Here is a 27,030-nt window from a genome sequence, read left to right as displayed (position 1 = left end):
GGCACTGCGGCCGGAGCTTCTGGGAAGTCCTGCTGTGCCCTGCCGCTTGGTGCCAGCCATCCTTGGGGGAAACTGGAACGGTCTGTGTCCACTCTGAGAATGAAGAGGCCTCTCTGAGGGGGGAAGCCTGCAAGAGGGAGGGGGAGCTGGGAGAGGCGCTGGGTTTACTGCAGGCTGACCAAGACCGCTGTCGCCAGCCGGGCTGGTCTAGGGGTCCGCGTGCATCTCCAGGCCCCAGCACTGGCGGCTGAATCTGGATTTCCTCCAGCCACGCAGGGTGGAGGGTGGGAGACACTCGCCCTCCCCTCTGCCTTGTGTGTGGAAGCGTCAGTCCAAATGTCCTGCCTTTGCCAGGCGTGGGGTCACTGTGTGGCCCGGCGAGGCCAGCCCAACACCCCACCCTGCCCCTCGAGAACCCGGGAAAGCTGTGCAGGGGGCCGCATGTGACGGGGACTCCGTACTGTGTGGTTTCTGTCTCCGACACGCCAGCCTGCGCCGGGATGGGGCTCACCATGCGGGCTAGCAGGAGAGGGCGAGGGCCCGTCCTTGAAGGCATGGCCTGGACGTTATCTGCATCCCTTCCAATCACTCCCGCTGGCCAGAAACCAGGCTCAGGGCAGGGCGGGCTGGGGACTGGGGCCGTGCGTGGGCCCCCAAAGGTCCAGCTCCAGTCAGGGCTTCTGCTGCCACACAGGGCACCTTGTGGGGTGGCGGGGCAGAAAATAGGGTGGTGCTCGGCCTAAGGGAGAGAGGGGGTGAGAGAGCGAACATGTTAAAGTCAGCTACATGCAGAGACTGTACTGCGCTGACCAGCCCTGCGGCCAGGCCCGGACATCACCTGCAGAGCCAAGGAGGGTTTCTGTTGCGTTGCCGACAGCCCAGTCCGCACACTGTGGGGGGAACCAGGAGCCACAGAGTCCTTAGGTGGCGCCTACGCAAAGTAAAGCATCGTTCCCTCTGGCTAAACCACGGGGGACCTGTGATCGAAGGCTGGGGGCCAGCAGGCCTCTCGCTCTACACATTCTTCACGCCGCACAGTCTCCCCCTCCTCACTGCGTGTCCACGTCAAAGGCTTTAAACTGCAACTCACAGGAACTAAGCTGGGTCCCCTGCACCCCAGGTCCCTCTCCGTGTCTTTACTCTGCCCCTCTCCCTGACCTTGTCTCGAGATCATAGAGATGATGGAGACAAGATGTCCCTCGGAGTCTCTCTCAGGCCCTCTCACGCTCTGCCTGGGAGTGTCACCCCTTCTCCAGTACACGCCTTTTGGCTCCGTGGCGTGTGTGTTGGCTCCGTGGCGTGGTGTTGGCACGCCTTCTCAGGCTCTGCCAGAGGCCCTCTCTCCCAGTGTGGGATTCGAGTCCTCCACACTCGGGGAAGTGTGCCCCGCCCTGCATCAAGTCTTTCCGGCCTTGTGCGCAAACAGCCCCCCTGAGGAGCCCTGGCTCATGCCTGGTAGAACTTTGCTGCCAGGGTCAGCCAGGGTCCTTTTCTGTGACGCGCCCCCAGGCCACCCTGATGACGGAAGAGGTCTGTCCCAAGCCTGAGGCTGCTTCTGGTTCGGGGCATGAGCGCCTGAGGCTGATTCCCCCACAGACAAGTGTACATTCGGGACAGAAAATGATGACCTGTTGAACGCGAGCACCGGCAGGTGACAGCCTGCTGACGGTGAGCACCGGCAGGTGACGACCTGACTGCGAGCACCAGCAGGCAGGTCCTGGAGGCGCAGGAAGCGGGGCGGCCGGCGTGAGGGTCCCTGAGTGCAGGTCCCATCCTGAGGGCAGAAGCAGGGGGTCCACAGGGGAGGCCAGGACTCTTCCCCGGGGGCGGGGGTGAGGCCACGAGATGGGGACCTGGCTTCAGCCAGAGCTGCGACCCTCTGAGCAGCTCCCTCAGGACCCACGGGAGCCAAATACTCTGCTCGGTGGGGCTTCGCACCCTGTACTGGGGGTGGGGACCCTCAGGAGGACAAGCGGGGAGGTGGAGAGTTTTAGCTAAAAAAATCCCCACTTTTAGTCCTGTCTTTGTCAGAGCGACGAGCTGTCAGTGGCGACAGGCAGACAGGCCGACGTGCCCGAACATGCTGACCAGGAGCTGGGGCAGCAGATTCGGGAAAGACAAAGCCCCGCTTGGTGGGCGCCTCTGAAACAGGCAGCTGCGGAAATGTGTTTTCCTGCCACTGGGGAGTGCGGCTCCGTGAGGTGGGACCAGGACCCAGGAGCGGAATGGAAGTTGGGAAAGAGCATGTGGGAGCCGTGCAGACAGCCGGCGTCCAGCAGCAGGTGCGCGAGCCGGCGGGGCTGTGCGTCCGAGGCGTGTCGTCACCGCCTCACAGGGCGCACAGTGCAGGCGCCGTGGGTGCCTGACCCCTGGGCTGCTAGAGAAGGCTGCGTTGGGACCTGGCACCAAACCTTCTCCAGGGCGCCACCCAGCGGCTCTTCCTGGAACAGCTCGTATGCTGCGGGCCCTCCCTGGCGCTCCCACAGCTGGGGGTGACGGCCCAGCCCCGAGCAGACAGGCGGACGCGGTGTTGACCTTGACGGTTGCCCCCCCTCCCCCGCCCCGGGGCCAGCACGGCTCCCTCCCGACCGGTCCGCGGGCCGGCCCCACGGGCAGTGTTCAGAAAGGGAATTCGAGAGCCAGGAAACTGCCGACTTCTTCATGGCCCCATGAGAAAAGGCTTCGGTTCCCACCTTAGCTCTGCCATGTTCCTTTGGGCAAACCGTCGCGCCTTTAAGAATTCTTATATGGAAAACGTTGGGGGACCTGGTTGCGACGACCGAATGACCTCGGGTAAACAGTGCCAGCCCCACAGTGATGCTCAGAAACCGAGGTCCCCCCATCTCCCCACTGGCTGAGGGTGGGATAGGTTCTGGAAGCCGGAGCCTTCAGCCCCGACAGTCTGGCCTCCGCCAGAAGCTCCGTGCGCCCGACACTCCTGTGCCCGAAGCCTGTTTAACAGGGAAGAGACGGTCAGCGTCAGGGAGCCTCGGGCCACAAGGGCGGACGGCGTTCTGACGTTTGCGGCTCCACAGAAGCCATCTAAGGAGCAGTCCCCAGACCCAGAGGGCCGCAGCCGGCCAGGTCTGCTGGGAGGGGGCAGCCTTCTCTGTCTCCTTCTCCTCCAGACCGTGCCTCGATGCACCCCAGCCCATCTTCCCACACCTCAGCCCCCACCTCACCAGGGCCCTGGCTTCGCCGAGAGGGGCTCTGGCTGCCTGGGGACAGAGGCCCACTCCCATCCCGGCCTTCGGCCTCCTCTGGGACCCGCTGGTGTCAAGGCCGTGCCTGAGGCCTCCCAGTGATGCCCCGATGTTGAATTGTCTTCCTCTGGCCCCTCAAAATGGGGCAAACCCCGCCTCCTCCCAGAAGCCTCCTGACCCGTCCCTCATCCCAGGCTCCAGGTCCCCCCTCTCGGCTCCCACAGGCCCGTCCTGCTCTAAGCCAGGGCCCCTCCCGTCTGATTTGGATGGCTTTCCTGCGGGCGGGGCCTGGGTTTGACTCAAACTGGGGAACTGCCACATCTGCTCAGCATCACAGTGCAATAATCATTTGCTCGAGAGTGGTGACGAATGCATTCGAGGCTCGTTGGATAAGTTAAACAAGGGCTGCTTTAAACGGTGCGTCATAGGTGTTGGCCGAGCTCTTCTGGACGTGTACCCGTGAGGAATCAAACCCGTGATGCAGGGAGAAAGGCAGGCCTGGCGGCCGGGGCGGGGTGCAGGCGGCCGGGGTGGGGTGCAGGCGGCACCTCAGACACCAGGCCCTCTGCTTGGATTAAGCCACTCTGATCAGCTCCATTCGAAATGCAGTTATTTTCAAAAGTTTGTCTTTAAAAGCCTAGAAGGGACACTGCGTCGGGTGAGGGACTGTCTAAAGGTTCTCGATCGGTTCTGAAGTTCTGTGAATGTCTGACAACTTTAAAAATTCACAGATGTTCACTGAGCACTTACCAGCGCCTGGCATTTTTCTAACCGCCCGCAAAGAAATTAGCTCATTTAATCCTAAACACAGCCAATGGTCCTGTCACGTCTCCACTTTACAGAAGGGGGAACTGAGGCCTTGAAAGCATGACTTGCCCCAGGCCACACGGCTGGGGAGGCCCATGAGCGAGCGGGGCGGACCTGGCAGGACTCCTGTGCTCCCTGCTGTGCGTGCTGCATCTGAGCTGACACAGGACACGTTCTCTTTAGACCGGAGTCCGGTGCACCGTGTAGAGTTTAGAAGGTGTTTCTACTAAGGAGTTTTGAAAACTGCTGAGCCCAACTTCCCATTTCACCGCTGGAGACACTGACACCTGGGGACAGGGTCTGAATGGCTCCTGGTCACGTGGGGGTTTGTGATGGACGCAGAAGTAGAACCTGGTGTCCAATGCCCAATCTGGGACAATCCCCAAGAGACCAGCCACCCCTGCTCCGAGCAGGTGGCTCTGCTGGGGTGCTTGCATGATGCCCCAGGGGACATGGGTCGAGCAGATCTCAGTCCAGTCCTGGCTCTGCTGCTAGTATTTGGTGTGACCACCTCCTCGGTTTGGAGCTGTCACAGTACCTGTCATGCAGGATGAGGATGTCACCTGTGTTTGCTCAGAAAATGCCAGCAGCTCCCCCAGTCCTGACAACCAGTGCTGAATCTGGGGGGGCAAAGCTGAACTGTGATGCATTTCATGGCCTCACAAATCTCTGGGGTCAGAGGTGACGGGGCTGACCTTTAACCTCATCTCACAGCGCAGAGGGATGCTGCCCTCTCGAGCAGTTCCCAGCATGCCCTTCGGGAAGCAGGGATGCAGGCAGAGCCAACCGGGTGGAGGGACAAACACGATGAGTGAACACTGTCGGTCTCTGAACACAGGATATGGATTCACAAACATACAGCCACCTAACCGTGGATGAACAGGTACACGCCATTTCATCAGCGATTTGAGTTTCAAAACAATCGTGATCATGCGCATCTCACACGGTTAGGCCCGCGTGGACAGCTGGGCAGTCACGGCCAGGAATGCTGGGGCCCCCGGCCTGGAGGCGGTGCTGGGTCTGCTCAAAGGCAGGCGGCCCGCCAGCTCCTGACGCTGTCCGAACTGCACTTTGTGTAAACAGTGCGAGTGTTGACACCTGCTGGTTCTCAGGCACGTGCAAGAAAGGACTTCTTTTAAACAAAGAAGAAAAGGACAGATTTTCGTCGTAGGTTTTTATTTCAGAGGCTCTCTGTCACAAACATGGCCAAGCTTCTAAAAGCACTGGCGGAGATGGCCCAGGCTCTACTTCCTGGTCCCAGCGGAGACAGGCGAGACCCTCGCAGAGTCACCCACCACCCACTAGACAGAAGTGCGAGGCAGGCTGTGCACAGTGCCCAGGTGGACGTGCTGTGCCCAGAGCCGCCACTTCTCTTGGCCCTGACCTAGATAGCATCGGGTGGGGCCCTGACCACAGGACCGCTGGGTGGCTCTGCCCGGCCCCCAGGCTCAGCAGACAGCTGTCCAGGCTCAGGAGGAACCAAATAAATAGGAAGTGTTATCACTGAGTTCACACAGCAGCACATTCAGAAAACAAATCTGACAGCAGTAAGGGTCTGGGGGTGCCTGGAGGGTGTGGGGGAGAAGGGAGGACGTCACTGCAAAGTGCTCTCAGGGCACAGGAATCCTGTCCAGCCTGGCACACCAGCTTCGCTCTGAAGGGTCAGGACGCTGGGTCCAGACTGCGTGCAGCTTCCGATGACACTGGGCATATCCCAAGTGACAGAGCTGAAGCCCGGGGAGGTGAGCAGGCTGCACAGGACCGAAGCCTTGCACGTGCACGCGGGAGCCAGACACACGCACGCACGCAGTCGGCATTGGTGTCAGACACGCACAGACGCACGCACAACAGCGTTGGTGTTGCACACGCATGCACGTCAGCGTTGGTGTCGCACACGCATGCACGTCAGCGTTGGTGTTGCACATGCATGCACGTCAGCGTTGCACACGCACACGTACATCAGCGTTGGTGTCGCACACGCGCACACATCAGCATTGGTGTTGCACACACACACATCAGCACTGGTGTCACACACGCATGCATGCCAGTGGTGGTGTTGTACACACATGCACGTCAGCGCTGTACACGCGCACACACATCAGCGTTGGTGTCGCACACGCGCACACATCAGCATTGGTGTCACACACGCATGCATGCCAGTGGTGGTGTTGTACACACATGCACGTCAGTGTTGCACACGCGCACACACATCAGCGTTGGTGTCACACGCAGGCACGTCAGCATTGGTGTTGCACACGCACACATCACCATTGGTGTTGCACACGCACACATCAGCGTTGGCGTCGCACGCACACTCGCACACCAGCGTTGGTGTCGCACTGTCGGGCTGGGCGGCCGCACGGGAGGCGGGCCCGGCGGCCGGGGCCGCGGCCTCACACGGCCGACAGGAAGGGGAAGAAGAAGAAGTCGAAGGCGAACTTGACGGCGCCGTGCACGGTGCTGCGCCAGTCGTGCTCCAGCTTCACGTGCCGGTGGGCGGGCGAGAGCTGGGCCATGCAGTTCAGGCAGCTGATGGCCTTGAGCTCGAACACGGGCCACTTGCTGCCCAGGCGGCCCTCGAGGACGGTGCTGAACTCGACGAGGCTGCCCTGGCGCAGGCTGAGCAGCACGTCCTTGAACTCGCCGCTGGCCCGCAGCACGATGTCCTTGGTGACGTCGTCCTCCTCCGGGCCGCGGGCGCCGTTGGCGCTGAAGGGCATGCCCACCGTGATCTCGAACTTGTAGCGGTCGAACTTCTTGATGTGACAAGGGTGCTTGGCCAGGAGCTTGAGGCGGCAGAGCTCCTGCTCGGCCGTGGAGGCGCCGCCGGGGCTGCAGGCGGGGTAGGCCTCGCCGTACAGGCAGCGCACCCAGTCGCCGACGAAGAGCGGCAGCACGCGGACGGCCGCCTCCGCACTGTTGTCGATGTCCGTCACGCGCACGTACTTGAAGCGGCCCGTCCACGTGACCCGGTGGCCCTCCAGGTGGCTGCACAGGATCTGCGTGCGTGCCATGTTGGTCTCCTTCCAGGCCCGCGGCCCGCACAGGAAGCCGTACTGCTGCCAGGTCAGCGTGGAGTTGTACACCTTCATGCCCTCGGACCGGTACACGTAGAACCAGCAGAAGAGCACGATGGCCGTGAGCCACACCAGGATGAGCTTGACGATGGAGCTCCGCGTCAGGGACTTGACCATCTCCACCACCGAGAAGTTGGCCTTGGTCCACCAGCGGAACAGCAGCGGGACACTGCAGACCACCGCGGTGACTGCGATTTTGGTGAGCTCCAGGGACACGAACCAGCGGGCAAACTGCACCACGCCCATCAGGGCCAGGCCGGCCACCAGGATCGGGAGGGCAAAGAGGAAGAGGAAATAGCCGATGGACGCGCGGACCAGCCCCAGGCCGGTGGACTCGAGCAGGATGGCCACAGAGAGCTCGCACCACATGAAGCAGACCAGGTAGGGGACCAGGTAGCAGTAGGTGCCCTTGAAGTTCCGCAGCTGGGCCATGCGGAAGAAGAGGAAGAGCAAGTAGACGTAGAGCAGGCAGGGGACGCTGACGTTCAGGACGACGACGTGGCCGATGGGCACGGTGAGGAAGGTCTGGCCCAGGAGCTTCAGGGGGCGCCAGTCGAAGGGCAGGGTGGGCAGGAGGGAAAGCAGGCCGGCGGCCACCTCGGTCACCAGCGCCCTCCGGGTGTAGGGCTCGGCAGAGGTGCTCAGGCTCATGTAGCTGGTGACGGTGAAGAACACGGACACGACGGCCAGCTCCGAGCAGGGGACGCAGTCCTTGCTGGCGACGGGGAAGGAGAAGATGACGAAGAAGACGGACAGCAGGAAGTGCACGTAGGGCTCCAGGTGGTTCCAGCCGAAGTTGCCCTCGGCCTGCTCCACGTCCAGGTTGGGCTCGAAGCGCAGCAGCAGGCCCGTGAGCGTGTAGAAGCTCTCCCAGGCCTTGCTGTCCTGGAAAACCTTGAGGGTGCAGATCACCATGGAGACGAAGGACAGGTAGAAGACGACCAGGGGCACAAAGAAGGCGAAGAAGTCGATGGTCAGGTTGCTGATGATGAAGAAGAAGATGAGGGCGTTGATGTGGTGGGTGGGGACGATGGTGGACAGCCAGTGCATGCCCGCCCGGGAGGCCATGTCGATCAGGTACTCCTTGATCTCCATGATGGCGTGCAAGGGGAACTTGACCACCTGCGGGGAGGAGGGGCGAAGCTGGGAGCCGGAGCCAGGACGGGGCCCTGCTCACTGTCGCCTCCTCAGTCCCCGGGAGTCACCCCGGCTCGGAGCCAATGACACACTCCCGCTCTCTCCGACTGCCGGCAGCAGTCCCCGCAGGCGCTTCCGCCTGTAACGCCCGCTCCTGGTGGGACCGTCCTCCGTGCGCGAGTCCCTGAGGGCCCTCCCTCACCCCCCCCAGTTCCGTGGGTCCTAGTCCCCCGCCCCTGACCTGCTGGGTTTCCAGACTCACACGACTCACACCCACAGGTGCTGGTCTCCCTGGGACACCGTGAGTGCCTGCGGGAACCCGCCCAGCTCCCTCCTCCCTGCTCCCTCCGCCCTCCCCACGGGGCCTCCTGCTATAGGGATGACAGAGCCCTGTGTGGGAGCCACCTCTCTCCACGGCAGGGACCTCAGCCCCCGCTCCTCAGCTCCCCATCCACTTGGGGACGGGGACGGACACGGACACGGACACTTCACAAGCCCACGCTGGGCCCCCAGGAGTGGCGCTGGGAGCAGGGACTCCAGAAAGGGAGGCCGTGTGCGTGTGAAGAGTGGGGCTCAGCCCGCCTTTGCCGAAAGGAGAGGATCCGACTGTGACCGCCGGGTGAGATGTGTTCGCTAGTGTCAGGAGACCCGACGAACCCGCTGCCTGCCACCGCCCACCCCGGTACACACCCACCTCCCACGCTTAGAACAGACACACGACCCCACACGACCCCATTCAAAGCCCCTTCCCCGCATTAGGACCCACCCTTACAACCTGCTCCCAGTGCCGAGGGCAGAGGTAACCGCTGGCCTTGACCATGGCAAAGGATGTGGGGGAGACGAGTTCAGGGCCGTCTCAGGGAGGAGGTGGGGGTGGTTCTGCCATCCAGGTTTTAGCACCATGGCGTGGAGGAAGGCGGGGGTCTGGGTGCGTCTGGAGGGGCAGAGGCCAGGGAGTGGGTCCTCAGAGGACCACCCACGTGTGCAGGCGGGGAAGCCTGGCAGTGTGCGCAGAGCCCATCTGAAGGACTTGGTGACGGAGCCCCCATCAGCGCCCAGGTGAGGTGGGCAGCACCACCTCCACCCATGCCTTGGGGACAGGCCTGCCCACCCTGCTGGAGAGCTGAGGAGGAGGGGTCTTGGGTGAGTATAACTGGGTGACGATACCGGGATGTGACTGTCATTTGCCCAAGAGCCTTGGCTATCAACTCGAGATGACCAGGACACCTGGAGGCAGCCAAGCGCATGAGTTCCCACACGTGGGCGCTCACAAAGCGGCTGTGCTGACACACGTGTATGTATGACGAGCTGCTCTGTTTGCGACGGCCCACCTACTCCGCTTTATAACAAGCAAGAAAGTGAACAGATGACTAAGCTGACGGCTGCCCCGCCTGGAGCCTCCCGCAGGAGCCAGCACGCGCTCACCCGTGTGGGGATGGGTGGCAGGGAGCACCGGGCACCGCAGTGAGAACGTGACCCCTGCCAGGGAGCAAACCAGCACCTGTGAGAACGCGCCTGCCCCAGGTCCCCCTGGGAGGGGCCCCTTCAGAACGGGCCGGACCGGCCTGGACCAGTGGGGTGAAAACCAACAACCAGGGCGTGGAGCCCACGTGTGCCTGGCTACGTGGCCTGCTCAGCCAGCCCCTGTGGAGGCGCCTCGTACAGCGGGGCAGGCGAAAGGCGCCCACAGCTACGACTGCTCACCCTCGTTCCCTGCCCAGCCAGCACCGGGCGGCCTTGAGGGAGTGTGCAGCCCAGGCGGCGGCGCCTTCCCTGAACCTAACCCTGGCCTGATGTCTGGAGCCACGCACGCACTCCGAACACACAACCGCACGGTGGAGAAGACTTCGAAAAGACGACGACACTTCTAGGATGGGGCGTCCGCGGGCGCCCGGCCTCTGCCTGCACACCGCGGTGCCTGGCACAGGCCCCGACTCGGCCCCCGGGAGCCCCCGCCTAAGCCCTGCCCCCAGCAGCCCCACGGAATCGCGAGGCTGCAAACGTTCCTGCAGAGGAAGTCCAAACAAACAGACACACTCCTCTTTGACCACGAAAGAAATTTTTTTTAAAAAAGTCGGGAGCCCAGTTCTATGAAAGGACAGAGCGCTCCGGCCAGGCCTGAGGTCAGCAGCCGCTCCAGACACGCGCAACCGAGAAAATGGATGTCACGACCCGGCCGCGGTCCAGGGAGCCACCTTGACTAACCGGGGAGGCGGATGGCCCTTGCCCGGATCCTGCGTGGCCCTGAGCGCAAACGGTCACATGCACCTGCCATGAATTAGTGTGAAACAGTTAGGATTTTAAAACGTTGCTACATTTGTTTTTGAGAGGGCCTCAGCTGTCACGAAAGGCTCAAGAAGCGCTGGGAGTCTGGAACATTCTGTGGGAGTCGCTTCGGCTCACAAAGAGGCGCCTGTCATCTTTCGCTTCGGGGGCACAAGAACCCCCAGAGCACGCTTCTCTCTCTCTGTTCCCCGAAAGGCTATTAAAAGCTGGCACAGCTTTCAGTTTGAGGAGATGCCTGTTATGACTCATTCTCTCTCTTGCAGAAGACTCGGAAAGAGACAGCTGTAAAGGGGTCAAAGCGCTCTGACCGCTCCCAGCGCTGGAGGGGGACTCGGAGCCTCGCGTCCCTCTCGTCAGAGCCCTTTCGACCTTCTAGATACTTCACAGCGCCGAGCTCATCACCCCTGAGTAGGATGACATGACTCACTGTCCAAACCAGGGTGCTTTCGAAAGCAGGCATTGCCAGCAGTTACTCTGGGGCAACGCGGGCTCGGACCCCTATGCCACAGCCACCTATGCCACAGCCACCTGGCCTGAGGTGGCCTGACGCTTGCCACACGTGCCGCGTGCTCCTGGCCTGTGCCCTGCCACCTGCTGCTGCTCGCTGGCTGAGGCAGTGGCACGAGCGTGCCCCTTCCTTCAGACTGGCACAGCCGCCTCCTCGGCATCCTGTCCACACCTCCCGCATCTCTCCCCGAGCCCTGACGGATCTGGATGAGCTGGCACGCCTGGAGGACCCTCCGGTCTCCCCGGCATTAGCACTTCGCTTTGGGGGAAAGGCATCTTTGAGAAGCACACCTCCATTCGGTACTGGAAACGAAAAATTTTTCAACATGACGAAGTCTAAATGAAAGTCGGACTCCTGTGCGTGGCGCCTGCTCCCCCACGGCGTTCGCGGAGAAAGGCCCAGGACGGGGTCCGTGCACCCGCCCCGACGGCGCCCTGGTTCGGAGCCTGAGTCTGAGCGGGTCCCTGCGTGGGGACGCGTCCTGGCGGCCGGGAGGCTCCTGTGACCGCAAAGGCTTCCCGCCGGCCCCTCCCCAGGAGCGCCAGGGTGCTCCGAGGGCAGGTGGGCATCCTCGGGGGCGAGGCCCTCTGGGGGCCTCCAGCCGGCTCACCTTCAGGCGCAGGGGCAGATCCTCGGGGCTCTTGCCGGCCAGCTCGTCGTCATCGTCATCCTCCAGGAACAGGTTGGCAGGGATGATGCCCTTGGCGTACTTCTTGGTGATCTCCACGAAGTCGTCCAGGGCTATGTAGTTCTTGGCTAGAGCACGAGAATGGAATGGGTCTGCCATACCCCGAGCACGCTGTCGCCCCGCGTGGACCGGCGAGGCAGGGACAGAGGCTGACACACCTGTCTCTGTTGTGGGTGGGCGGGCGAGGACCAGGCCGATGCGATGGGGAAGGAGGGAGACGGGCTGCCGAGCGCTGGCCTCCGCGGCCCCTCCACAGCTCGGCGACATGCCAGCCCTCCCTGCAGCATCCCCGCTCCTAGGTCTTCATGCCCAGGGACTGCGGCTCCCAAGCCCAGCTCGGAGGCCTGTCCTTCAGCCACCTCTACCGCCAGCACCTGTCTGCCACCTTCTCGTCCCCAGCCCTGGCCTCTCACAGCACTGGTGCCAGCTGCCCAGCAGCCCGGCCACCCTGACCACGCCATTCACCACACGTCTGCCAAGTGCCTCCTACGTGCAGGGCACTTTCCTGAGCACTGGGGATGCTTGGAAAGGGGGAACACACCCGGTGTGTGCCGACCCGGGCTTCCAGTCCATGGGGAGTCACGCCCCAGGAGGCTGGACGCGCACCGCAAGCCACGTCCATGTGGAGCGCGCCTCCCGCCGGCGGAGAGGGTGCCCGGGGGGTGCAGGGAGCGAACGGACACAACCGTGAACAGGCTGCCTGATGCAGGGCTGGCCCTGCCTCGTCTGTCCGTCACCGGGGTTTTCTGAGGCCTCCCGTGTGGGGGGGCTGTGTCCTAGGAGCTGGGGACCCAACAATGAGCTGATCACGGAACCCAGCAAGTAAATGGCTACTTGCCTCCTCACCCTTGCTGATGGCTCGGGCACCCAGGAAGTACCCACGCCCCGCGCTTCTCTGTCCTGGGGGGCCTTCGTGCTGCGGCCCTCCACCCACATCTGTCTCCCCGATACAGTATGCGCTCCCGAGGGGCAGGGTCCAGCACCAGTGCCCAGAACGGACACCCAAACCACAGCCCCAAATGGAATGGACAGAAAAGCCCTCATGCCTCCAGACCCTGGGGGCCGAGGCCTGGACGCCACAGGGAGGAGTGGACGTGCCCACGGCGGCGGGCGTGACGGCCATACTCACACTCGCTGCTGACCAAGCGCTCCAGCACTCGCCTCTGCTTCTGCAGTGACTTGGGGACAGGGCCTGGCTGTGTCCCTCCATCTGTAGGGGACAGAGTAGATCGAGGATCAAGGCAGGCTGACTGCCCCCTCACGCTCTAAAGCCCTCCAGAAACCAGCCCATGCACTCCTGGGGGGCCCCGAGTTCTGGGGACTGCAGGGCCTGGGGCGTCCATGTAGCCCCTGGTGGACACGGCTGGGGCCAGTCCCCTGGGCAGCCACCTCGGCCTCCGCCTTCTCGGGTAAGTCGGTGCCCTGCAGGGCATTCCCATTCTGCTGGGCACAGCCCATCATCCCACGGACACAGTCAGAGCACGGGACACCATGCTCTCTGGTCAGTGTAACCTGTCCCCAACACCTCTGCTGGCCCTGTCCCTTGGTGTGATTTTCCCCTAAAGAGGACTGTGAGCTCCCCAGGGATGAGGGCCAGGCCCTCTGAGCGTCCCCAGCCCCGGTGCTGAGGGCTCCGTCCCAGTCTGTTCAGTGAATGGGCACAGCCAGGACCAGAACATTCTGCTGTTGCATCAGCGTCCATCCACCTGTCGCACCCAGCTGGGCGAGCTCCTCCTGCATGCCACCCACTGAGGCGTGCCTTTACAGGGGCACGTCAGGGAGGGGCCAGACGGGAGGGCGGAGGGGGGCAGCAGGTGGGGGCTGGGCTGTGCCACTGCAGGGTCCTCTGGGGGTCCATACGCGTGACCCTAACTCTGTCACATTAAGCATATGCCTGAGCCCCAGGAAGGACTCTCCCTAAACATTATAGGCGACCCATGACATCCCCACAAGAAGGTCTCTGGGGGCCCCTCCTCAGGCTCCCATAGGGAAGCCCCCCAGAACTCCAGCAGAAAGGCCCCTGGTGTCCCCTGGGAAGGCCCAGCACTACCGGGGGGCCACGTACCATGCTCGTTGACCTGGCCAACGTTCTCCAGCAGCTCGTACACGGCCACCTGCTTCTTCTTCTTGGGGTTGAGCTTCCAGTACATGACCAGGGCCGCCTTGCGCACGGCTCGCTCCAGGTCGGTCTCGGAGGAAAGCTGCTTCACCTCCTGCTCGTTCTCGGAGGTGATGCCTGAGAAACAGGAGGTGTTAGGGGCCTCGTCACTCCCACCTGGCAGCCGCGGTGGCACTCCGAGCCCTGGCCGGCTCTGCCTGCAGCGGTCTGGGAAGGGACTCACGCGAGAGTCTTTACAGGTACCTTTAAGTCATCAGGGCAGAAAAGGGCATCTGACCTAAAAGGACATCTGGCCAAAGTCCCCGTCGGCACCTACTCTGGGTTGGAGGCTCAGCCCGACCCAGACACTCGCCCAGCGTGCACTGCGGGCAGGTGAGGCCTTCCCAGCCTCCTGGCTCACTCCCCTCTCCCTTTTCGTCCTCACAAGGACCCCCTGAAGAAGGCACTACCACCCCCATGTTACAGATGGAGAAACTGAGGCACACAGGGGCGTCCTGGCTTGTCCAAGGCCAGGGCGACAGAGAGAGGCGAAGGCGGGGGGCAGGCCAGCCTCGCTGCAGTTCCTAGCAGACGCCGGCCCTCCTAAGGCGGCCGAGAGCGCTGTGCTCACACGTAGATGGTCCTCTGCCCACAAGGAGACACAGGCGCAGGTGTCACAGGCCGGGTCAGCGGCCATCTTGTCCTCCTCCCCTCCTACGCCAGGGCCACCAGATGCCACTCCCAGGGGGCAGGAGGGCTTGGGAATGAGGTTTGTTTTCTTTTTCCTTTTAAATATTTTCCAATTTTCTACCTGAGTGTGCATATTTCTTTTATTTGAGAAGCACTCTGTGAGAAGGTGGGGGGTCGGGGTGCGGCCTCCTTACACGCCCTCCTCCAGGTCCCTCACGGCCTCGGGGCACCGCTGGCTCTGACTGGAGCCATGGGGGCTGCACTGACCCCTCAGGCCAGCACAAGGCGTCTGCTCCAGAAAGGGGAGTTTGGGTTGGTGAGAAATTCTGGCTAACAAAATACTACCATTCTGCGTTTTCAAAGGCATCGGTCTAATTTCCACAGAAAACAGGTTCTATGTAATAAATAGAACTCTTAAAACATGATACAAAGCCAGAAGGAAACGTACTAAACCAGAGAGCACTTCGCTCAGGGTTTCAAGGTCGTGGGCATTTGGTACCTTTACTTTCTTTGTACGTTCGCGCTTCCTAAGAGACGCATAAAACATTTCTACGATCCGGAAAAAAACAGGCCATTAAGGATCACTCGGAATACACACTTTCATCTTTCTTCGAGGTCTGAACCTTCAAGAAGCACGCTTCTCCATGCCACCGGGGGCCAGCCGGTGACGTTGGGGAGGATAAAGTGACCACGCATGGCCAGGCTCCACCTCACTGTCCCCAGTGCCCCCCGGCCTGGCAGGGGGCGTCAGCACGTCTTCGCCGGCACGCGCTCCGGCTCTGCCACGGCGACACGGAGCTCCCTTGGCTCTAGGGTCTCCTCCCTGATTCGGATGAGAGCCCAGGAGGCACCTACTTGTAGACACTAATGGAAGCAAAGAGCCGCGGCCTCCGGGGTTAAACGCCCACGTCCCCGCCCTGCGTCCCGTGGGCTCCGGGAGCCTGTCTGAACGACAGCGCCACACAGGTCGACACAGGTCGACGTTTACTCAGCCGCACCACGGGCATCAGGCTTCCCCCTCGCTTCCGTTCCAGTTGTCACTCGGTAAGCAGCGCCGCGGCCCGTCTCACCCGGACCCACCAGACCCACCTCTTCTGTCCGCCAGGCACCGGCGGAGAAGCTTGACAGCCTCGCGCCGGCCCTGCTTGGCGGCCAGGGTCAGCCAGTCCACGGCGGTGCAGCTGTTGAGCTCCTCGTCCGCGTCGCCGGCCAGCTGCAGGTAGTGCTTCCCCACCTGCAGGAGAGACGGCGCTCCAGGTGTGCCCTGCAGCGGCTCCTCCTCCACGCCGGCCCCGACCAGCGCCCAGCGGCCCGGCAACCGTGAGCCTCCTGGACCCGCCCTACCCCCTCTCGTCCCCTCGGTCACCAAGAAGAAAGGTGGCAGGCACAGGGTCCCACTAGCTTCTGCGCTAGGCCGGGCCTGCCGGACCCTCAGGGCGCTTGCTCCTCACAAGACCTGAGGGTGCGGGACCCCTGCACGGAGATGAGAGGGCGGGTGGGGTGCCGAGGACAGGCAGGGACACGGAAGGCATCCTGGAGGGGGCGATCAGGACCAGGGAGAGGAGCACACGCTCCCCAGAGGGGTGGCGGGAGGAAAAACGGCTCGGCAAACGAGAAACAGACGGGGCCAGGCGCAGGGCAGGCGACACCGCGCAGCACCGGCTCCCTGCTCCCACGGCCACAGCGCTCTCGGCCAGGCCCGCCGCGTCCTCACCTCCGTCTGCGCCTTGGGGTCCCCGGCCTTGGCCTTCTCCAGGAGTTCTTCAAAGGGGGTTTCCATGTCTGCCTTCACGGGCCCTTTATCGTGGGAAAAACGGACAGACAGGTTGTCACGGAGCTGGTCCTGTCACTTGTCAGAGTGGACAGGACGCAGGAGTGAGCTTCAGGCCTGGAGCAGCTCCTCATGCGGAAATCAGGTCAGTGGTGTGAGAGAGGGTGCAGAGAGGACACCCCTCAAACCCCGCCCCCCACGGTGGAGCAAGGACAGCGGACGTGGTCGGCAGCAGCTCAGTCTCTTCGGTGGGCGTCCCAGGAAGGACGCGGGGCACAGGCCCGAGTGCCACCATTGCCCCTCGGCTCACTGCAGCTTGAACTACGGCTCCATAAAGGCTTGAGGCTCGGGTTTGAAAGCCCCTGACCTAAGTAAAGAACCTGCACCTCAATGTCCAGCGCCCCGATAAATGAACCAAATTCATGTTTTCTAAGACTGAAGTCCACATACACACGATTTCTGGAAGTCATATCAGTGCACATGCACTTCGAAATTTTATAAACACACGCACGCACGCGCACACACACACACGCACACCCACACACACACCCACACACACACTAGGGAATTATAACCGATTTCCCACATTGATCTGGCATTTCTGGAAGTCATATCAGTGCACATGCACTTCGAGATTTTATAAACACACACACACACACGCACACACACACACACACACACACTAGGGAATTATAACTGATTTCCCACATTGATCTGGGGTGAAATTTAGCGCTTCAATGGCTCCGAGGTCCCACCGCGGGGACGCGCAGGGTGCTGGGGCTCCCGTCTCCGTCTAGCGTGTTAGGTTATTCCCAATCCCCTTAATTTTATAAAATGGTGCCACAGACTGTTCCGTGCACACGTCTCTCCTCTGGGGGTCACCCTCCCAGCGCAGGCTCTCCAGCTGAATTACTAGGCCTGAGGGTCCCAACGCCGTGTGGCTCGTGCTGTGTGCTACTTTCTAAGGAGTGAGCCCTGCTTTCGAAAGCACCGTGTGACCACACTGACTGCTACACTCGCACCGGCAGTGGGTAGCATGACAGTAAAACATTTCTGAAAAACAAACAGACCATTTTCACTCGACCCTTCGGGGACTACGCCTGACACCGTGCCTCCGCCCACGGCTGTACCCCGCCTCGGTGAGCAGCAAGACGCCGCAAAATGACGTGTGGGATGTGGCTGGAGCACTGCAGACCACATAGGAGGTGCTTATTAGGCACTAACAGACTTTCACTCTCTAGAAGTTTCTGGAAACAGAAGGCAGAAAATAAAGGGCATAAGCACAGTCCCCAGTGGTGCCGGCCGGGGCCCCGCCTTCCCTGTGGGCCCATCCGGGCCTCCGGCCAGGCTCGGACCAGTTCTGCAGCAGGGATGCTGCCAGCCTTCGTCAAGGGCACCAAGTCTGTGCGGCACAGGGCTCCAGGAGGAGGGAGCAGGGGCAGTGGCCTAAGGTGACACAGCCTTCAAAGCTCGAAGGTGGAGGGATCACATCCAGTTTGGAGAGGGCGCGGGAGGTGGGGCTGGGGACAGCTCCCAGGGGAGGATTCTTCATGAGATCTCACAGGTCAGGCACAGGCGCAGGCACAGTGGCCCTCGGGAAGGACAGCTCACATACAGCATGACACCTTTCCCTGCAAAGATGGACTGGGCTTCTTCCTCAGAGTCCAAGGGGGCCTCGCCTGGCGTGGCCCTGGATCCTAGTGCCCCCTGAGTCATCAAGGTCAGTTCTCCCTTCTGGCTGCCGGCACCCTCAAGCCTGGAATGTACTTTCTGGCCGAGGGCTCGGACTTGAGAACGGAAGAATGCAAAGCCTGCAGCAGGCTCCAAGCCGGGGCCTCCCGCGGGCTCACGGGCGGGCGGGAGAACACACGGCGGGAAATCTGACCCGCCTGTGAGTCTGCCTTTAGCATCAGTGCTGTGTGAGCTAGAGCCTTTCTCAGTCTACCGGTTAACACCCCCAACGGGGCGGTCCATGAAGAACGAGGCCTGCGCTGGGTGACAGCCCGGGGCTGGCCCGCACGGGCGTGACCTGCACTCCCCGCACGACGCCGGATTCGCAAGTCCATTTCTTTTCTTTAAAATTCCAGCAGACGTCTTTTGGTTAAAAAAGATTATTCTAGTCTGCGATTAACTTTTCACAGAAGTGTTTCACAGCCTGACATCTGAAGAAGTCTCCCCCATGTATGGGCTCTGAAACACACACCACACCCCCATTATTCCAGTTTCTGTCTGGCACAGGCAGAAATACTTCTATGACCACCGAAATGCTGGGTTCATGCTGTGGCCCAGTCAGAGGGTGTGGCTTCTCCATCCAAGGAGGAGCTTTCGCACAGGTCAGAGGTGAAACCCGACGGGCTTACTGCTCAGCACCGAAAAGAACACGGCCAGAAGCTGGCGGCGTCGGCGCAGACACCACGGCCACCAAACACACGTGGTCCTTGCCTGACCCCCACCCCCAATCCTGGCTTTTTCTGATGCCAGCACTCTGACGTCCGTTTTAGGGACCCACCCTCTCCTACTCTTGGTCCTCAAGGTCTGGTGGCCGTGCTGCAGGCCCACCTGGCCCGTCTGAGGGCTCTGCCTCCCCGATCACAGTGCTGGTCCAGGGGCTGAGGCAGACCTGTCTGGGCAGTGGGCCTGTGCTGAGTTACTAGAGACAGGCATCCTCCTGCTGAGTGTCTGCTGAAGGACACCAGCTTGAGCCTGGGAGGGCCGCCCGTGGGGACAGCCAAGCTGAGAGGGAAGGTACACGGGAAAGCAGAGTTGAGGGGCAGGGGCAAGATTCCTGGTGTCACCTCAACCCCCGCATCTAGCCGTGCATGAAGCCAGTATACTCTAGGGCAGCAGTCCCTGACCTTTTTGGCACCAGGGACTGGGCTCCTATGAGCATCTAACACCTGATGGTCGGAGGCGGAGCTGAGGCGGTGATGCTGGCGCTGGGGAGCGGCTGCAAATACAGATGAAGCTTTGCTCGCTCACCTGCCGCTCGCTTTCTGCTGTGCGGCCCGGTTCTGGTACTGGTCCGTGGCCCAGGGGTTGGTGACCCCTGCTCTAGACTACAGATCTATGAGACTAACAAATCCCCCGCCATCCCTGTGTTTTGCTTGTTGATTTACATGGTGTGTCTGTGTCACCTGCAACTGAAAAGGTCCCAACTCTCATTTTAGGAAGCCTTATCAATCACAAAACAGCAAGAATTAGAACCTGTGGCCTCGGGAAGGGCTCCTCACCAGGCCCCTCAGCTTTCAATATTTACCTCCGTGGATCTCACGCACTTGACAGATTCACGCAGCCACGCTGAGCTGGTAGTGCCCTGTCTCTTCCTCAGGGCTATCTAGGTGATAAGCCCATCACCGTTTTCGTGCTGGACCCTGGACAGTGACCCCCAGCTTCCACCAGCCTTTCTGGGGACAGTCTGTGTCCGGTGGGTCTGACCCAGCTCCATCCCCAGGTTCCGGCACAGTGGACACAACCTCCTCGGCCCCCACCCGCCGTCTGGGACCAAGCTCTGCATCCCACCGCGGCACCGCCCCCCGGGGCTCCAGCTAGACCTGAAGTTGGCCTGGCTCCCTCTGCTCCCTCTCCACCCACCCGCCGCTGCCTCGTGCTGATCCCCCACGGGCGCCCACGGGCCATCGCAGTGGCCAGGTGGCTTTGTCCTTGATGTAACAGATCATGTCATCCCTCTGAGCTGAACCCTCTAGCTCCCCCCAAAAACACCCATTCTCCTTGTCTTGAACCTTGAGGCCCCCTTGGCCTGGCTGACCTCTTGACCCCACACTCTGACTCCTGGCCCAGGGCCCCGTCAGCCTCACAGCTGGAGTCTCCATCGTCCTCGACTCCCCGCCATTCTCCCCCTGGAGGGCGGAGCCCTGCCGGTCCTGCCGCTGGGCAGGCCCTGGGTCGATGCTGGGTGCACGCTTCCCGGCAGGCCGCACCCTGACCCAAGGGTTCCAGCCACCATGCCTGTCCGTGGCTCTGCGGCTGCCTAGGTGAGCACTGGCTCAGCACCGACAGCGGGAGGCCGTCCTGCGGGCAGCAGTCCATCTGCCGTGACCTGCCAGGGTGGGCAGAGCGGGCACCGCGTGGCCGTGGGCGCCTGCCCGGGACGCGGATGCTCCTGCACGTCTTTCTCTCTTGCCCAAGGTCCCTGGAGGGCAGCCTGAGCCTCCACCCGTCACCAGGGCCTGGCCAGAGATAACTCTGGGGCCAGCCAACCAGGTCGGGCTCAAATCCCAGCCATCTCTGCTTTGCTCGCCTCTATGACACAGGGCTCCCTGGAGAAAGTGTCCCAAGACACTGGGCACACGCTAGCACTTCATGTGTGCTCACGGCTGTCACTGGCAGCCAGTCACAGCAGGTGCTCACGGTCTGTGCTCAACCCCCACTTTGCCCCTCACCAGCTGGGGGCCCAGGGTCATTACCTAACCTTCCCCTGGGTTTTCTCGTCTGAGAAATGTCAGTGAAGGGAGTCAACATAGATAACGACTAAAGTGGCGTCTGGCACAGAGACTGTTATCAACATCCGCGCTCGTCGTAACCTATCGGTGCTTAACTGATGCTCCTCACAGCTTTGCTCGATGAGCAGGTAAGTTAATGAATTAAAACTGACCCGAAAAGCCACTCTCGGGTGGGTGCTCTCCGAGCTGTGCGGGGCCTGCAGGGTGGGGATTGCGGAGTCCACATCAGTGACCAGCGACAACTCAGAGCAGCTGGCAAGTGACACGGCACGGCCCAGTGTGGGGGGCTGGGACCCCAAGGTTGCCAGCCTGTCCAGGGCTGGTTCAACCTCCCCCTCCACTCTCCTCCCCTCCCCTCCCCTCCCCTCCCCTCCTTTCGGGGGCAGAAGCCAAACAAACCACAGCTGTTTCCTGATCCTCCTTATCTGAACCTTACAGTTGTGACTCGTCCTCCGGGGCTGTTTTGCGTCAACCAGATTGAAACCAAGCAGGTTCCCAGCCCTGGTCTTTGCCCTGTGGCCGTGAGGCATCTGTGGCTGGGCCGAGATTCTGGGTCAGGCCCTGGCCTGCCCAGAGGCTTGGGGACAAAGCGGAGAATGCAGGCATCTTTGAAGGACACCGACGATCACAAGAGCCCAGGTCGGGTGCCGGCCCCACGGGAAATGCACCGCGAGCCTCGAGCCCGGAGGTCCCCACGGCTCTACTGGGAGGGGCCGGTGCAGGACAGGAGACTTGGGTCGCCTGTGCACCCTCAGTAGCTGGTCACTTGGACAAGTCTGTGCCTCGGTTTCCTCAGTTCTACATGGGGGTAACAACAGAGCCTCCCTCCCGGGTGGCCGTGAACAGTCACATGAGGCCCGGGGGACAGTGGCACCCACAGCGGGTGCTCGGCATGGGTCTGGCGCCTCTGCGGGGTTGGTGGTGGTGAGAATGACACAGGCCAGATGTACCGGGAGGTGCTGGGTAAATAAATGGTCAGAAGGAGAAACGGTGGCACTGGCGACGTCCTCTCAAAGGTCACGGGGAGCCCGCGCCCCTGCGTGCAAGCGTCCGTGGAGCTCGTGGCAAGGCGCGAGCCTTTCCACACGTGACCCCGAGCCGTGGAGGGGTCTCACTCACTCTGGGCACCTCGGGCTCAGGCTAGACACACAGCTTTCCCGCCCGTGACCCCTCTTTCCCCGCCACCACTTGTCACCTGGGACGTCTGGCGCTGTCCCCCTAACCCCCACCCCTGGCAAGGCCATTGCCGCCGTATGGCCCCGGCCCCGCCATGCCCTCTCCCAGGCTAACTCCCGCTCAGCCACCCTCTCCCTCCAGACAGCGGGCTTCTGCTCCCCAGCTCCAGGTCCGGGGCAACCTTGGTGCGCCCCAGGCCGCATGCTTCCCTCTACCACCCACAAGACTGTGGCCTCTTTGGAGGCTGGTCCGGCTCACCTGTGCCACCCATGCCCACTCGGGGCTGGCACAGGGCTGTGCCCAGTGAGCGGCGGTGGACAGAGGGTGTGCCCGCCCTGTGCCCCTCTCAGTGTCCGTGAGGCAGCCAGCAAGGTGCCTGGCTGTCCTGTGCCACTAGGTCCTCGCTGTCTTGCTGCTGCCCTGGGAGGCGCCCCCTGGGGGGATAGTCTGGGGGGTGGAGACCTGCGGAGGCCCAGGGATGGACTGAGGGTGGGGGCAGCCCCGAGCAGCCCAGCCGGGGATGGGGGACAGTGGTCAGAGGGCAGTGGAGACCTGGGCCCGGGCCCAGGCACATTCCAGGGTGGCCGCTGGCTCTGAGTGGCCATGGTGGACAGCGGATGGCGTGGGCTTCCTGGGGCACTGTGTGGTTGTGAAGCCTTCTCCCCTTCCCAGAGCCTGCGGCAGAGCCACCTGCCAGCCCAGGCTGGAAGTGCGTCAGCGCCGGAGCCATTTGATTATAAATAAATAAGGACTGTGACATCGCTGCTACTCACGTCTGTGAGCTCAGGAGCGAGGCCCGGCATCAGGTGAGGGCTGCAGGGCCTGGAGGGGTGCTGGGCCCTGAACTACAGGGGACGCCCGCGGGAGGAACCTCACGGGGGTGCCCGCACCGTGCTCCCTGGAACAGCCCTGGCCTGGGCCGAGGACAGTCTGGCCCTCCAGGCCCCGTCCCTTACCTGTTCTGTCCACTCTTTCTCGGCTGCTGGCGCGTGGGGCCTGGTGCGTGGCTGGGGCAGCTGCATCTCCCACGTCTGGTCCGGGAGGTCGGGACACCCCGCTCTTCTCCTCCACTGAGGAAGTGGCGTTGAGCCGCGAGCGGGCCTGGGGCTGCAGCAGTGGGGGAGGCTGTGCGCCAGAGGGGCTCGGCGTGGGGGCGCTGGGGTCCATCCTGCCGGTGAAAAGTGCTGCGGTCAGACACACACTTGATGTGTCTACCCAAAATCTGTGGAGGGGACCTGATTTGGAAAAAGGGGTCTTGGTAGACGTGATTAAAGATCTCCAGACAAGATCGCCCGGGATTGCGGTGAGCCCTAAACCCAGTGGCTACGAGAAGAGGAGGCAGAGAAGACCGCGTGGGGACGAGGGCGGAGGCAGAGGCTGGAGCGAAGCATCCGTGAGCCAAGCGGCGCCAAGGGTCCCCAGATGCCAGGAGCTGGAGAGGCCAGGGAGGATCCCCCCTCAGAGCCCCCCAGGAGTGGAGGGGAAGGGAGGGGAGATGGAAGGAGGGCGTGGGGGAGGGGAGAGGACCACAGCTGGTGGGGCCAGGATCTAGTCAGATCTGCTCAACTTCACAGCCCTCCAGGCTGGAACCGCAGGACAAAGATCTCGGAATCCGAATGCCTGGGCAGCTGCGGTGTAACGCGCGCTGTCCGAGAGCGGATGCCCAGCATGGACCAGAGCGCACGGATTCTGACGGCCTCGTCAGGAAGGAGAAGGCTCGATGAGGCTACTGCAGGGGCTGCCCGCAAACAAACAGCTGACGCAGGCGGCTGAGTCACCGCTCCTGGCTAGGCTTCGGGGTCAGCACCCCCTGAAACTGTCGGGGCCGCGAGCGCACTGTGTGGGGACCTGGGAGGCTCCTCCTCAGACTCCCATGACCCTCCCCAGACTCAAGGCCACATCCCCCTCCTCGCTGGGAGGAAGACACTGAGCGCAGAGCAGGGAGAGGCTGGCGAGGGGGAGGCCTGGCTCCAGCCCTGCCCTCGGCCTGTCCCCACCAGCTGGTGGGCCTGAGCAGGCCACGCCCCCTCCCTGCACCTCAGTCTCCTCAAATGTAATGTGGACAATCACCCCATGCTCAGGGGTGCCGTGAGGACCAGATGAGACCAGGGATCGTGAGGCACACGAGGCAGGCGCAGGTCCCAGACATCTCCCAACACCCAGCTCCAAGCACCCAGCCTGCCGGATAGAGTAGCTGCCCCACACGTCAGGTGGCTGTTGTCACAGGAAGAGGCAGGGGTGGCCCCAGGCATCATACGCCAGTTCCCAGGGGCTACACAACCACGTCTACCCTGTCCCCAGCCACAAGCGGGTCGCAAAGACTGAATCTGTGTTTGCTGAAGAACCCCGCGGATTTCATCTGACGTGCCCGCCTCAGGGGACCGACCCTTCTTCTAACACACCCCCCAGGTGCAAACCGCAGACGCGGTCCAGCCAGGAAGCTGCCTGGAGACCCAAGCAGGGCTCGGTGTGTTTCCAAACTCCAGGCCTCCAGGAACCAGAGGCCACTTGGCATTTAGCCGCACCGCACGTGCGAACAGAAGCCGGGACGCAGCCGGCCGACGGCGGGGAAGTCAGCGGTGATTCGGCACACACGACCCAGGCGTGTGCAGGTCACCAGCCAACCCGAGTCGGCAAGAAAGGCAGGACTTGGAACCATGGGGGCCCCACCTTCCCTTGCCACCTCCAGCGCCTCCCGCTGCCTCTGCGATCAAGCGCCACCTTCTCGGAAGGGCAGAGGGCTGCTCGCCTGAATGCGGGTCGCATAACACCTGGGTCGTAACGATGACGGTACCGAACACCAGTCTGCAAGTGCTCTGTCCCCGGCACTTCCCACAGACTTTCTCGGGTTATCCTGGTGTTACAGACGGAGAACCGGCGAAGCCTTCAACCCTCACCCCATCTCACAGGAGGAGACATGGGTCCCGGAAGGCGAGATTCCAGCTCGAGGCCACACAGCTCCGTGCGGGGGCTGGAATTCCAATCCACGAAACCTCTGCGAGTTACTGAAAAAGGGGCCTCTCAAGACCTGGCCCCCGCCGGCCTCTGCCACCCCCCATCCCCCCACTCCCCTGCTCCTCCACATCCCCATGCAACGCCGACCTCCACGCCTCCGCTCTGGCAGAGCCCCCTTCCTGGGGTCCATCACGGCTGTGCTTTCCAGCACTTTCCAGAGAGGGCAGTTCTGAATGTTATAGCCCTCCGTATACAGCTGTTAACCATGACCTTGCAAACGAATGTTTAAAGACGAGGAACGTGTGTGCATAACACTGTCAAGCAGGATTTAAAGCAGCAGGAGATATTAGCTGGAGTCTGTTAAGGATGAAAACGAAGCTTATCTGCAGAAAAACATGGAAAAAAAATGCCTCCAAAATGGCAATGCTATCTCTGGGTGGAGGAGTTACAGGTGGTTTTATTTTACTCTTTTTCTAAATGTGTTTCCTTAATTTCCTCTAATGAATTTGTGAGGTTTTTGGAATGACAACAAAAATGTTATTCTAAAACCCATCTGTGACTGAGCCCGAAGGGAGCGGGCCCAGGGGTTCCCAGAGTCTGTGATGTCTGCTCCGGCCCCGCCTGGCCCAGCCCCGGCACAGGGCTGCTCCTCAAGACAAGGGCACAAGGCCCTTGGAGGCTTCCAAGTGCCTATTTTTGCTCCAGAGTATTAGGGGCCAAACCAACCAACATTCCATTTCTACCCAAGTGCCAAGGTCACAGGAACAAAGGCGGAGTCAAGTTGGGAATGCCCCAGGTAGTGATCACAGATAGCCACACTGTCTGCAGTGGCCGAGCCCTCACCGTACACCTGGCCCCTGCTCTGCACCTGGCCCAACGCTGCGCCAGGCACTGTGCAGGGCCTCCCTGCCCAGAGAGGGCTCCTGGAGGGCTGGCCTTCGAGAGCTCAGTATGGGAAGAACAACATCTACACAGACAACTGCAAAGACGGCCATTTGGGGCTGCAGGCACAGAACGGGGGGCTCACTCAGCTGTGGAAAGGGGGCAGGGTAGGGTTTTGGGAGAGAGGCCTGACTATGCCTTCAGGACCAGCGGGAGCGGGGAGGGAGGGGGAGGGAGGGAGCCGTCTGGGCGGTCCAGCACGGACTGCTCAGGAGGAAAGGAAGCGGAGGATTAGTGAGCCAGCAATGTGGCTGGGAAGGGTGGGAGGCTGAGAAGTGACCTCTGGGGAAGGGACACACAAATGAGAGAAGAGGCTGAGTGGGTGCTGGGGGCAGGTCCCAAGGGCCTGAACTAGTGCCGGGCTTACGGCCAGAAGTGCAGGACAGTGCTGAGCCAAGAGAAACAGGAGTGTCACCAACTGAATGTGAGGTGCGAGGAAGCAGAGGGCGGCTGGGTTTGGCCAAGGGCCACGGCGGTGGCACCACTTTCTGAGGAGGGGACGTGGGCGAGGAGAGGGAGTCGTATAAAGCATAAAGCGTCTCTCTATTACGGTTCTTTCTGTCACCACCGCTGTACCAGGGCTTGGTCTCTGTCCTGCGGCACAGGCATTCTCGGGGGCCAGGACTGGGGTGGCTTCCCCTCTGTGACCAGGCCCGAAGGCCTGTGTGGCTCTGGCCTGGGAGGTCAGGGGAGGCCTGAGGGGGAGGCCCTGCACGAGCTCTTCTGTCCTGGGACGGAGGATGAGACGTCTCCCAGCAACCTTTCCTGTGTCCAGGCAAAGGTCCATCTGCTGGGGGAGGGCAAGGAACTTCTATCAAAATCCCCAGTCAGACATTGAGGGCCTCAAATGAGAATCACAAGAGGGACACTGGCAAGTGTGGCCGCTGCTTCCAGCACAGGGCTGCAGTGAGTCAGGCAGCCAGCGTAGAAGGGCCCCAGGGCAGTGATGGATCCCGGTTTACCAACAGGCCGAATGCCAGAGGTCACTGTCCACGGTGAGAAGAGGCGTGGCTGTGCTTGCCTGGGCAGGTCACCAAAACAGAGCGAACCTCAGTGTTCTCATGTGAAATGGGGCTACAATTCCTACCCCTGAGATGATCATGAGGTTTAAATATTGTACAAGAGTTAGTTCCTTGGAATTTCTTAAACATCGACTACCAAAAACGGGCAGAAAACACAGTTCCATCATGCCCTAAGGACTGGCTCAGATTCCCCAGAAAGCTCCCACCTGT

General features: G+C 61.8%; 1 protein-coding gene across 1 annotated transcript; it reads right to left on the bottom strand.

The window, feature by feature from the left end:
* Window positions 1–6,137: 6,137 nt before the first annotated feature.
* WFS1 (wolframin ER transmembrane glycoprotein) lies at window positions 6,138–23,525 on the bottom strand. The gene is made up of 7 exons (XM_006919004.3): window positions 22,858–23,525; window positions 16,209–16,291; window positions 15,584–15,728; window positions 13,772–13,942; window positions 12,836–12,916; window positions 11,629–11,774; window positions 6,138–8,209 (listed from the first exon to the last, which is right to left on the bottom strand). Exons 1-7 carry the CDS (start codon window positions 23,066–23,068, stop codon window positions 6,404–6,406), a joined length of 2,643 nt encoding a protein of 880 aa, XP_006919066.1. The 5' UTR covers window positions 23,069–23,525; the 3' UTR covers window positions 6,138–6,403.
* Window positions 23,526–27,030: the final 3,505 nt, after the last annotated feature.

This window comes from Pteropus alecto, unplaced genomic scaffold, assembly GCF_000325575.1.
Source record: "Pteropus alecto unplaced genomic scaffold, ASM32557v1 scaffold5, whole genome shotgun sequence".
NCBI classification, from domain to species: domain Eukaryota; kingdom Metazoa; phylum Chordata; class Mammalia; order Chiroptera; family Pteropodidae; genus Pteropus; species Pteropus alecto.
This window is presented reverse-complemented; position numbering and strand designations above follow the sequence as displayed.